Source organism: Mastigoproctus giganteus, chromosome 9 (assembly GCF_048544385.1).
Source record: "Mastigoproctus giganteus isolate SK-2022 chromosome 9, ASM4854438v1, whole genome shotgun sequence".
In the NCBI taxonomy this organism is placed as follows: Eukaryota; Metazoa; Arthropoda; class Arachnida; order Uropygi; family Thelyphonidae; genus Mastigoproctus; species Mastigoproctus giganteus.
In genome coordinates, this window is record NC_143583.1 from 133,786,922 (window position 1) to 133,799,975 (window position 13,054).

The window sequence follows — 13,054 nt, forward strand, 5'->3', positions numbered from 1 at the left end:
GATCTATTTGGTTACATTGATAAACGAAAGCGAAGCCAGTAGCTAGGAATTAAATAAAGATTCGGAATACAAAAAACAAAAGGAAACTGCTCATAAAATAAACTACTGTATATCAAAAGCTTTATAAGGATCTCCAGTGTCCTTAAGATTCTGCAGCATACATCTTGTAACATGTAGTTGAAACATTATCCAAAATTTTCCAAGTTATTCTCCAAGATTCAAAGTAGCTTTATGCCAAAGAATTCATAACTGCTATAAATTATTTAGAGCGCTTTTATACTTGGAATAACAGAGAGTAAATGGACGAAAGTATTTTAAACACAAAATATTGCACCGAAGATGTTTTAATGAACTGTTAATAGCGATGTGTATCGCGTTAACTCCTATTTAAAACAATCTTTGTTCATAACATAACTAGGAGAACACTTAACTCGTATTACTGAACTAAAATATTAAAGGAAGAGAAGTAATATACTGGCTACAGGGTTTTAATCTCCCTAAGTACCAGTTAATTTAACTGAACGTTAAGACAAGTAACAATCTAAGTACTGGTTTTTCACGCTTGTACTCATTAGTGAAATTTGTGATGTAAAGCTTTCTTCTCCGGATAATGGTGAACCAGACAAAAATGTAAAGAAATCGACGGAAACTAATTGAAGACAGAATACCACTAGATTAAATGTGGAATAATTAGGTGGAGGAGAGAAAAAATCCATCATTAATCATAATAACTAAATTAACTTAAAATAACAAAAAAAATACGGTTTAGTTTAAACAAAAATTCTGATCGCGTTCGGTAATCCAACTGTTATAGGTTCGGTGCACTGCGATCATTGTAATTATATTGCTGGCTGTGCCTGCTAGCTCTGAATGAGATTGCTGGAAATTCTTTAATATTTGAGGAAAAATAGCAACGTCGAAAACTTCGGATGTTTCGGTTACTAAAGTATAGTAATGGAGTTTCAGTTTCCTATTAAAAGGTAAGATTTTATTCTGAACAGATGGTTACCAGAAACGTACTAAAGAGATTTAGTCTTTCTTCCTTTTTAGCTTTCCTTTATTTTTTTTTTTCTTAAGAAATTGCATTATGATGCAGGAAAGCAAGCCTATACGGCATCAGCCAAAAACAAATCGCTCTAAGCGTTTATCCAGTTACTCCTTGAATTTATTTAAGCTATCAACTTCCACAACGACAGATGGAAGTTTTTTCCAGCTATCAACCACCCTCTGGCTAATGGCAAATTTCCGAACATCTATCCTACATCTGTCTTTCCTCAATTTCAAACTGTGTCCCGTCAGGTTCTTAGTCAGAGCAAGAGGAAAAATCCCACCCGCATTAAGCCTGCTCAACCCATTCAAGGCCTTATGCACCTCAATCAGATCACCTCGTGGGTGCCTAGTCTCCAAATGATGCAATTTGCAGAACTTAAGCCTTTTTTGGTAAGAGGACCCTTCGTTCCCTTCACCAATCTTGTTGCCCTTCTCTGTACTCGTTATAGCAACTCTACCTCCTTCCTAAAATGAGGTCTCCAGAGCTGTACGCAGTACCCAAGGTGTGGCCTGACCATTGCCTTATACAAGGGGATAATCACCTCCTTTTCCTTGATAAAAAAGAATTCTGTATATCATTGACAAGAGACCATAAGATACTCTTGCAGCCTGTCTGCATTGCTCAGAAAACTTCACATCTGACTGCACAAGTACCCCAGGTCCTTTTCATTCTCTACTACCCTCAGTGTAGTACCACACAATGGATACATTATCTGGGGTTACTGCTACCCATAAGTAGTACTTTACATTTGTCAATGTTAAACTTCATTTGCCACTTCTCAGCCCATCTGCCCAAATTTTCTAGATCCTGTTGCAGTAGCACACTGCCGTTACTGTCATTAACAACCCTGCCAAACTTTGTATCATCTGCATACTTGGACATTAGCCTGACATACCTTCATCAGTATCATTGATAAATATACAAAACAACACTGGGCCCAACACCGAATCATGGGGGACTCCACTAATGACATTAGTCCACGAAGAGCAGCGTCCGTTGATTACCACTCTCTGTTTTCTCCCACTCAACCACCCTTTTATCCATTGTAGCAACTTGCCTTTAACGCCATACTGCTCCAATTCGTACAGTAGTATTCCATGTGCAACAGTATCAAAAGCTTTCCAGAAATCTAAGTATATGATCAGTATATCTAGACCCACAGATATAGCTAGGTACATTTGAGCAAAGAGGAAGTCCATTGATGTATGCTCATTGTTCTAATTTACACGAACTGAGTGCTGGGCATGCACCCTAGTCACAATTCAGGCCTGAATGATGTTAATCTTAAGAAGAGAAGGTGCGTTTATCAATCAAATATTAGCATATAATTAACCAATAATGGATCATTTTAAAAGTCGCATTTGTTTAGGATTAGTGTTTCAGGGCGGGTCTGCTGCCAGCGAGATAAAAACCGTCTTCTATGATAGTACAACACTCGTAACTAGTTGGTCACTTGTCACTCATTTAGAGAAATGTGAATTGAAATTATTTCAAAAGTGGAGGAACTCTTAAAGGCTTGTTCAAGCGGAACTCTAGTTAGTCGATCACAGAGGTGAGAAAAAGGGGTAGGGGTCCTCCCCACACGTGCTATTATCTGTTTTAGGCCGCACAATATTCAAATCGCCCTGTGGATATAAACTTCAGACATAATACATGGTGGAAAGATCTCATAAGTACTAATGAACCGGCAATGCTCCAAGGGATCCTAAACAATCAATATTGATCTGTGAGTGTAATCAAACTTCAGATTTTTTTCAAACAGCTGGCAAATTGTGCTGTCACAGAGACAGTAGAATATAAAATATATACTTTATATGCTTGCTTGCACTGTGTTAAAAAAGTTAAAGCTAATTAAAATAGCTTTACGTAATAATAGATCACTGGATTTGTTTAAATAGATTATAAGAATTCGTAATCATGACCATCAGGAAACTGAGCTTCAGAGCTCCACTAATGGCATTAGTCCACGAAGAGCATCGTTCTGCATTCAGATATCTCCCTGTCATTATCATCTTCAGCTGATGCTGGTTTCCTGACAAACAAACTGATGATGGGATCTTGAAGACGTACTCTCCCTTGTGGGATTTACAGGAGCAAAAAACGCTGTACGAGATCCACCTTCAATCTGGAGGGTAGAATCTTGTGGTGTTCTGTATTGTCCATGATCTAGTATACGGCAACAAAGATGGCTATACCTTGCCTAGTGTAGGACCTGAAGATGCCTCCTTCAATCTCCAGTTTTCTCTCTCTCTCTCTCTCTCTCTCGAATTCTGCTTTGTTTCCCTTTCTTTCTCCTAGTATGTCCTGTTATTTTCTCAGAAATACGAGTATGTTTTTTGTTATCTTCCCTATCATTTACGTGTGTTCTTTTTTCCCCTGTTACCCAACTTCGTTTTTTTTTCTGGGATACCCTCCATTTCACAATTAGGTAGGAATGGAGTACTGGAGTGGCCCGCCTCTTCCAACTGAGAGATCTTCCAACTGATCGTGGCTTCCAGGGTGATAAAAGGTCGGTCATGCACGTAAGCACATTGCACGTAAGCATATTACATAACACATGACTGGCTAAGCAGAGCATTGCTTTTCCACAACAATTATAGGAAATGAAGGAAACCTCGGGATCCGCCTAGACAAAGGGGGCAAAGGACACAAAAAAAGGGACTCTCCGAAAAGTGGCGGAGTGGAACTAGCGTTCAGGAGCCGCCCTACATTAGACATGTACATACCCACATACCCTCCGAAAAGTATCCGGACACACGCCGGTTTCACAGTGATACCATCGCCACTCGCACGTGTATTGTTCCTCCACTGTTAGTTGCGACCCACCTGGGTAGAATTTCCACTAACGAACGATCGACTTCGGCGGCATAGTTCTTTATCGTTCTTATAGGAAAATTACCAGTTGAACTACTGATGTAAGACGCGGTCGTCTGGCCCTCACCGACATTCAGTTCATCCCAGAGGTGTTCTAAAGGGTTTAAGTAGGGACTCTGCGCCGATCATTCCAACTTTTGTATAGTCATGTCTTGAACAATTCTTGAACAGCATCGGTGGTATAGCATGGAGCATTATCCTTTTGAAAAAAAAAATAAATAAAATAAACATGGATCTGTAACAAAGCACCGTCGCATCGCATGGAATTGTCCAAAATGTTAAAGCAGGCGTCGCCATTCATTGTTCTCTGAACACTCACTAAAGGTCCATGAGAAATAGCTTCACACAGCAATTTCGCTGCCTTCGAACTCCACAGTTAGCGCAATTCACTCCGTCAGCAGACATTCACTCCACACTCGCACCAACTCACCTGCTGGGAATACGGTGTAGAGAGATTCACTGCTCCATACAACCGCTTTTCAATGATCTCTGGACCAATTGCGTGTTTGTTGCACCATGTCTGCTGATTTGCTTTTGCTTGTGGTGGTGATGTTTGATTTATCTGTCCGCCATCGCTTTTCCATGAAAACCGATGCTATATAGAGCTCCGTACGTCAGCAGTGATTGAAGTTCATACAGATCTCAACCAGTGCTGATCCTTTTGTCACGTGTAGAGATCAGGGCGCAACATAATTTACGGACGGTAATAGAAACATTTCGCCTCGATTTCATGACATTATCAAGAATATCAAGATAGCGCAGGCTGTCTGCAGTTGTATGCGACTCAACCATAACACTTCTCTCGAAATCAGTCAGCTCCACTCTACGTGTAACGACATTGCGGTAGTACAGTGGTTATAACCACCGTCCTCCACACAGCGGGTGAAAAAGACCCGGGTTCGAATTCCGTCAATGGCTCGAAGAACTTTTATGGGCTTTTTCCTCTGCTTGTGTGTTTTTCTCCCTTAAACAGCGCTTTTCATCCAGGAAAACAGGTTAACCTGCCAGAAAACAGATGCAATTTATGGACCTATTATATATGCATGAATGAGATTGATATCGGGCAACCCTAATAGGTTTCTTTTTTCTGTCACGAACAACTACCTTGTGTTGCTTCATAAGCCTCTCTTATGTACAAATACACTGTGCTGCCACTTCATTAGGTACACCCCTGATGTGCATACAAATGGTTTGTCCCACAACATTGCAAGTCACATGACCACAGTTGTGGATATAAATTCAGCAGAACAACACTTCTAGTATCTAGTATCTTGGCACAAACCGTAGCAAGAATTGGGAAAAGAACTGATCTAATGTGTTCTGATCTAAAGAACGGACTGATCTAATGTGTTCTGATCTAAAGAACGGACTGATCTAAAGAACTGATCTAAAGAACGGACTTCTAATGTGGCATGGTAGTAGGTGCAAGACGTGCTGGACAAAGCATCTCTGAAACGGCAGTTCTCCTGAACTTTTCAAGCACCACAGTTTCAAGGGTGTATCGAGAATGATGCAACGAACAGAAAACATCCTCTCAACGGCACTCCTGTGGAAGAAAATCGCTTGTTGATGAGAAAGGTCAGAGGAGGATGGCTAAAATTGTGCAAGCAAACAGACGGGCCACAATGTCGCACATCACGTTAGAATATAACCTTGGTGCGCAGAACAAAATATCCGAACGGACCACTAGTCGCACTTTGTCGCGAATGGGCTACAACAGCCGACGGCCACATCGCATACCTTTGTTATCAATGAAGAACAAGAGAGCACGCCTCCTGTGGGCACAGCAACACCAGCACTGGACTATCGAGGATTGGAAAACAGTTGCTTGGCCTGACGAGTCGAAGTTCCTGGTGCATCATGTTGATGGAAGGCTCATAATTTGGCAAAAAGAACATGAATCCATGGACCCGTCATGTCTGACAACTACTATGCAAGGTGGTGGGGGCAGTGTTATGGTGTGGGGAATGTTTTCTTGGCACATGTTGGGTCCATTGATACCTATAGATTCACGTCTGAATGCCACATCGTACCTCAACATCGTTGCTGACCAAGTGCGTCTATTCATGTTGACAGTTTATCCTCAATCAGATGGTTACTTCCAGCAGGATAATGTGCCGGTGCACAAAGCCCAAATCAATATGGAATGGTTCCAGGAACATGACAATGACTTTTCTTTGCTGCAGTGGGCCGCTCAATCCCTGGATCTCAATCCTATTGAACATCTTTGGAATGAGCTGGAAAAGGGCTGTTCACTGCAGGCCTACACCTCCGTCGAATCTCAAGGAACTGCGTGACACACTCATATCTGCTTGGTACTCCATTCCTGCACAAGGTTTTCAGCATCTTGCTCAATCCATGCCTATATGAATTCAGGCTCTTTTGAAGGCTAAAGGAGCCTCAACACGCTACTAGGTAGGTGTACCTAATAAAGTGGCAGCACAGCATATAAGTCAGTTGTTTATCTGGAAGGTCCAATGTATTATGAAGAGAAGTGTGCCCGGATTCTTTTGGAGGATAGTGTACATCAGTTTGGTAACATCTCATCAAAGTTGTTGCAAAATTACTACAAAGATGTCTTTCGACACCGGAATGAATTAAACTAGTGCGGTGCACACCAGACAACATAAATAGCATCTTCTCAAACTTCATAACTTTCTGAAGATTAGATTGCAGACTCATCAAAGATTGGATCGATGCTTCTTACCATAGTACCGATGCTGTTTGAGGATTAGATTTGAGAATGGGCATCACAAATATTTGTACATTTACTTCTAAGATAACACTCAGAACGCTTAGATATTATTTTTATATCCACACAGAAGTCGAATATCACAATCGCGTATATACACTTAATTCTTTACAAAGTTTCCATTTATTAAACTATTATAACGCAGCAATATTACGAATAAATTTAGAATACAGAAAAAAATACTTCTTAAAGTAAACAGTATCCACTATATTATCACGTTTTAAAATGAAGGCGATCTTAATATTTCTTTTTAGGTGTGCGTCTGTGTGTGTGTGTGTGAGAGAGACAGAGAGAGAGAGAGAGAGAGAGAGAGAGAGAGATTTAATAAGAAAATAGGACATTTCTGAGCCTTCATCACGCTGATTTTTATCAGATGAGGCAATGCTTTGTCTCAGGTGCGAATTGAAAAAGAAGACAAAAGGGAAATATTGCTTTAATTAAAGTCAGCGGCTTTAAGTCAGACAATCTAAGTTAGAATATTCAAGGAAGATAGAATTTGGTTGATTATTCCCAGGTGGATTGGGTTATTTGCGTATCTCAATGATCGAAGGCCCATAATTGATGGCAGTTGGGAAAAACGGACCAGGGAAAAATGAGCGATGGATAAATCGATTTAAAAGTATTGTGCGGTGTTATAAACATTGAATGTTGGCATGAATGATAAGGAAAGAACTGTGAAAGATTGTTGAAAAAGATAGGGGATGAAGTGGAATCATTGATAAGGCTGCCTTCTTTGATGGTGTGATTACACCCCACCCTTTCGCAGTAGGGGAAATGCACTCTGATGAATTTTTCATAATGTTATACTTCAAAATCTCACCTGATACTCCACAAAGGCTACTGGAGTTCCTCCTTTATTGTGCATTCGAAGGCGACAAAACCCAGGGAAGCTAGAGAAATAAAGAAAGAAAAAGAAATAGACACCATGATGATGACATCACAGCATACAATCAAATTAAACTCCATTTGAATTAATGGAAACTTAAAGAGCTCTCTATGATTGCCGAAGTTTAGTATGTATATAAAATAATTCTAGAAATTTCCATATATATAGACAGCACTATATTGCATATTGCCGGTTTAAAAAAAAAATATTCTCTCTCTCACTCGCTCTCTCTCTCTCTCTCTCTCTCTCTCTCTCTCTCTCTCTCTCTCTCTCTCTAAGAAATTCAACAGTCCTGCAGTGATGATGTCTGTTTTGTGGCATTTCTTGGTATTTGCCTCACTGTTTCTTGAGATATGAGGACACGTCTGAGGAAATATAAGGATTTTTGCCATGCATTAGATGCTTTCCTAGGTGACAAATGTTGATTTTTATGTCCCTAATAGTGGGACACGCAGAGGAGAGTCATGCGATATGATCGATTTGGACAAAAAGGATGATTGATTGCCGGCACCTTTTACCGGGGTCTACAGGAGAAAGTAAAATAATAAGAGAGAGAAAAAAAAATGCGATTGAGAAAGCTTTTGGCATTTTGGATGCATACCGTTCTGCAAAGCAAACCTTAAAGTCTGAAACTAAAGATAAGATCTGGAAATCTGTATTCTGTAAAGAAAGAATTTTTGAATAGAAAATTTTTGCGCTTATGTCCTGCATTGATTTCAAAAATTCTGAGTTTAGTATTATAGTAAGTAGAATATTTTGTACATAACGTTGAAATATAATTCTACAAACTGAATTTTCGTAGCTTGCTTGTAATTAACAAAATTGCTGAATCAATAAAGCCAAGGTGAATGATCTTTGAGGATACAGTGACACGAAGAGTTGTATTATAGTCCTCGCGGCTGATATGGTAATTATAATTGCCATCCAGCGTGGAAAAAGGGTGGCTTCGAATAACCTTTCAGTGGCAGGGATTTTTATGTTTTAATTTTTTGAATTCGTGGTCGAAGTATTTGGGTTTGGGAAAGGATTGAGTTTTCGCACATTGTATTAGAGCAGCCTAATTTAGAATTCATTAATTAAATTACATTTAATTTTAATCTGTCTTTTTTTTACAACAGTAAACTGACAGTTAAGCTTTTCACTCAAACATTTATGTACTTTTCTCTCAAGGTGGTGGAGTTAGTCGGTTTCTGATGAGAACTGTGTCCTTCAGTTTTCATTTCCAAGAAACTTGACATTTTTATTCCTCAATGGACGGACTTTACTATATTCAATGGGCTGACCATAGAATATAGTTAAGTTGTCTGTTGAGAAATTTATAGGTATAAAAACTTTCACCAGGTGGAGATACAACGGGTTTTATTCAATCACTGACCCAGCTCCACGATACGTTTCTTATTTTTCTTGTTTAAATAAGGTATAAAAATTCAAGGTACTTAAGAAACAATACATCCATATCTAAAACAAGATAGGTCAACCGAGCTTTTGAGTGAGAGAGAGAGAGAGAGAGAGAGAGACGAATCATCAATGATACCAGAAGGAGCTACTGTCGCGCTAAGACAAGGCTGAGGGTAGTGTAAAAAGGAAATGTAGAAAATCATGATCGTGTGTGTGAAAATCAGAATTGGATGCAAAGATATTTACTGAGATATTGAATCCGAGAAGGAAATAGCACAATTTAAAGGGGTGGGGAATACAGGACAAAGTAAAAGAAAGATCATACCAGGGAGTAAAATTCTAGAAGAAAAGGGAGAGAGAGAGAGAGAGAGAGAGAGAGAACAACCATGTGTGCGTGTGTTTTCTATGTTAATTCCCTTCTGAGGTAGGATGAGTAGCCAACGATTGGCATTATAATTTAGTGACATTGAGATTGCTCAGTATAGCAATGCAAGAGTATTGCTAAACCTTCATAGTGTTATACACCAATATCAAGGCTTTGCCTGGAAACGCCATAGGAAATTCTGGTCTGAAAATGATTTCAGTATCAAGAGTTTATGTGGCCGTCTTGGGAGTGATCTAAGATGCACGCCGTAGATGGCCAGGAACTATAGCCCAACGAGGAACCAATGGAAGGAACACGCTTCTATTTTTCTTTTTAACATGAACTCGTGGCACCTGAAGAGTTTGTGTTAAATTAATTCGTGACGGACTACTCGTATGACGTCTGATGTGTAAATATTTTATCACCATCCTGCCTAATCCGCGTGCTCCAAAAAAAAAAAAAAAAAAAAAAGAGAAAAGATGGGCCACAATAGGAACTGCCATTTCTAAGCGTTGTTTAAATATGCATACGTTCTACACACCTGTGTCCGTGATAATGAACGTAGCGCACGCGCTGCATTGCACTCAAGGGAAGGTCGTCTTCTTGAAACCAACGAAAACATAGCGAGTATTCCAACGCTGAAGCAACGTGTGTTTTTTTTTTTTTTTCTATCTTTTCGAACTGGTAATCGCATTTAGCTCACTATGAATACCGGAATTCTGCGATTAGCACCGTAGGGAGTCGTAAAACAGAAGTTTATTGGAACGCCTCCGTTGTGGCAATGTACGGAAATTAAGGCGGATGGGCGTATTTCATTTTTCCTCTTGCAAAACATACGCCGACTTAAATGTAATTCCTTTCCGTAGTGCAGTTCATCTGTCCATCCATTACCCACGTTGAGATATTTCGAAAATAATGAGCTTCAACACATCGGATTTAAATGGAAAAAAAGTGCTTTACAGTTTGCACGCGCAAAGGAACTGGGCTCCACCGAGTGTAAAATTTAAACTCATTCAGAGCAACACCTCTCAATAACGGTAAGATGGGCGCCCACATGAGGGTAACCTTTGGCGAGCTGGTTGTAAGTTTGAAGGAATAGCTTTAAATAAGGTTCCGTTTGTATTCGGAGGGAATTTAAGAACCCCGAAGGGCTGGCAGTCAGGGCAAAATAGATGTTACCAAGGCTTCATTCTCTTGCAAAATACAAAGATGAATTCCTGCATACCTTCCAAACAGTTATGGGAATACACTACTTTTCAACGTAATCACCTCTACGCATTTATTCCAGACACTGCAAAGAGTTTTGATTCCATAAAAACAGGGTATTTGATAAACAGAACCGGAAACTATGCAATGTGTTTTCAACTTCTGCGTCATCTTTGAATTGAATGCCAGTAGTTAATTTTTAAGTGGACGTGTGAAAATTATGTTCAAGATGGACCTTATGGTTGATATGTTTTAATTTTAACACTCGAGTCTGTTTGAACTTTATCATTTGGGTGTATTTAAACTTTACCACTTGGATTTGTTTCGACTCTAACTAATTCTGCTGTTAGGGAACTTTTCGACCGAATTATTCGCTAACCCTCACTTTATCAGAATTTTACACAAAGTAATGCATCAGTCCTCCGAAATGAGATCCTCAGCACGTAGAACTGTATCAGTCGCACAAGTGTACCAGTGTTCAACCGGTACACTTCTGGACAATTTCTAAACATTTCATGCTTACACTGTTGTAACAGGATTTTAAAAGCATCAGCGACTAAGACCGTATTGCTCTGTGTATACTGTTTGTAAATTGCGTCTGTTTTGAGGTTGATTTCTGTTTTCTGGACGAAAACCTGAGTTTCCGGGAGAAAAAACCTTTTTGCTCTCGCCTGAGACCGACTAATTCAGCAACGTTGTGAAAAAGGCCCATAAAAATTCCTCCTATCATTGACGGGATTCGAACTCAGGTCTTTTCCACGAGGTGTGTTGGGAGGACGGCGATTCTACCAACTGTGCTACCCACGAGGGCAGGGCCTACACTTTTGCAACCAAAAATACTCTGCACGCATTCTATGATGCATTAGTTTCATTAATTTCTCCAAACTGTAAAAATATAGCGGAGCAATCCGGCCATTTTGAAATGTCGTTATGAGTGCCAATACTGCTAATTTTATATTACGAAGACTAAAGCCAGAACGAAGAAAAAAAATAAATAAATAAACTCGAATGTGTGTTATAAAAAGTATAAAATGTGTGCTTATGTTCACGAAAATTAAAATTTTCCTCATTTTATTGAATCAACTTCGTATTTTTTGATTTTGGTATTTTGATAAAAAAAGATTAGGTGAAAAAAGGGACAAACAACACGATGGAATAACTTCACTTTTGTTATCAACGTTTCTGTTTGTTTTCTACTTCTTGTATGAGGACTCATAACCTCATGAGTCCGTCATACTCGTATACTATCAGTGCTTTTAAATTATGAGAGTAAAACCATTTTAATTATCTTGTATTATCCTATTATTTAATCTCCTCTCCTTCTGTGAATACGATACCTTCTTTTTGCTCGAGCTGAATCCATAAAATTCAAACATTCTCATCTTTTTCAGAAGATCCAAAAGCCAGTTTCAGTTAATCTTCTTTTCTGTTGTCCTCTTTTTCCGCGCATATACTTGCACTTGTTCATAAAGTCAAATCGTGATGTTGTGGCCTTCGAAAACTCATAATGCAAAGAACAGATCCAGAACCTCCGCTCAAAAGTCCTTTCTGTAGGTATGAAATTCGGCCTCTGTCGATCTTGCAACCAAGAAATTATCACCCCATTCCTAAATTGCATGTCAGTCCGATCTCAGACAATACGATGTAAGTTTGGTCTGCAGCTCTCTTTAGCTCTGAAGACCACAGTTTGGGATCCAAAAGGGGACAAAAATTTGACTCTGTAACAAATTCCGCTCCACTCCCGTCCAGCATAACATACGCGCAACCTCAGTGATATCTGGAAGACCCTGAATTGGAAGATCCCACGCAGTGCGTTGCACAAACCTGAAAAAGCTCTTGATCTTCAAGAGACACTTTCATAATATCATCAGTGCCTTCAATTCTTTTATTCCCACTTTGATCTATGGTCCAAGGACTCAGCCTGTACAGATAATGAGTGCATACCCCATTTCAGATACATCATAACCGTAAATGTTATTAGATTTAGTTTAATTGTGATTGAGCACATGGTAAAACATTGACCGCTTCCATTTAAAAGTTTTTTTTTTTTTTTTCTGAATGGACACCCCATACATACAATTTCGAATTTTTGTGATGTTAGAAACCACATTCCTTCGACAGCGACCAGTAATAGTTATGCGCTGATGCATAAGCATCAAATGTACTAAGTGCACCCACCTCCACAGAGGATTGGAGATTCTGGTGTATGTGCCAGACTGTCCTCGGAAACTAAAACAGGTTTCTAATATGTGATTTTCCACTGCCTTCGGTCCTTCATCATATGATTTGAGTCCTCATCATGGTTAATAGCATTATAGCTTTACTGCTGCTGCTCTTTCGCAGTTTATTGACACGGCCTGAGTTCGAATTCAGGCCCAGCTGAGAGCTTTTTTTCACACCATAGCCGAATTAATTAGTTGGGGGACAAGAACTGCATAGTTTTCCTTATTAAAACTGGATCTTTTTATCCCGAAAAAAGCCGAACAAACCATAGATTATATGCAACTTTCTCATAAGTTATAC

The 13,054-nt window shown here is 39.4% G+C and overlaps 1 protein-coding gene across 1 annotated transcript in view; it reads right to left on the reverse strand.

The window, feature by feature from the left end:
• The window catches only part of LOC150080750 (uncharacterized), a 229,425-nt gene that overhangs the window by 16,193 nt on the left and 200,178 nt on the right, over window positions 1–13,054 (reverse strand). The window contains exon 5 of the mRNA XM_090381082.1: window positions 7,498–7,567. Coding sequence (XP_090237208.1) covers window positions 7,498–7,567 — 70 coding nt within the window. The remainder of the gene's footprint in view (window positions 1–7,497; window positions 7,568–13,054) is intronic.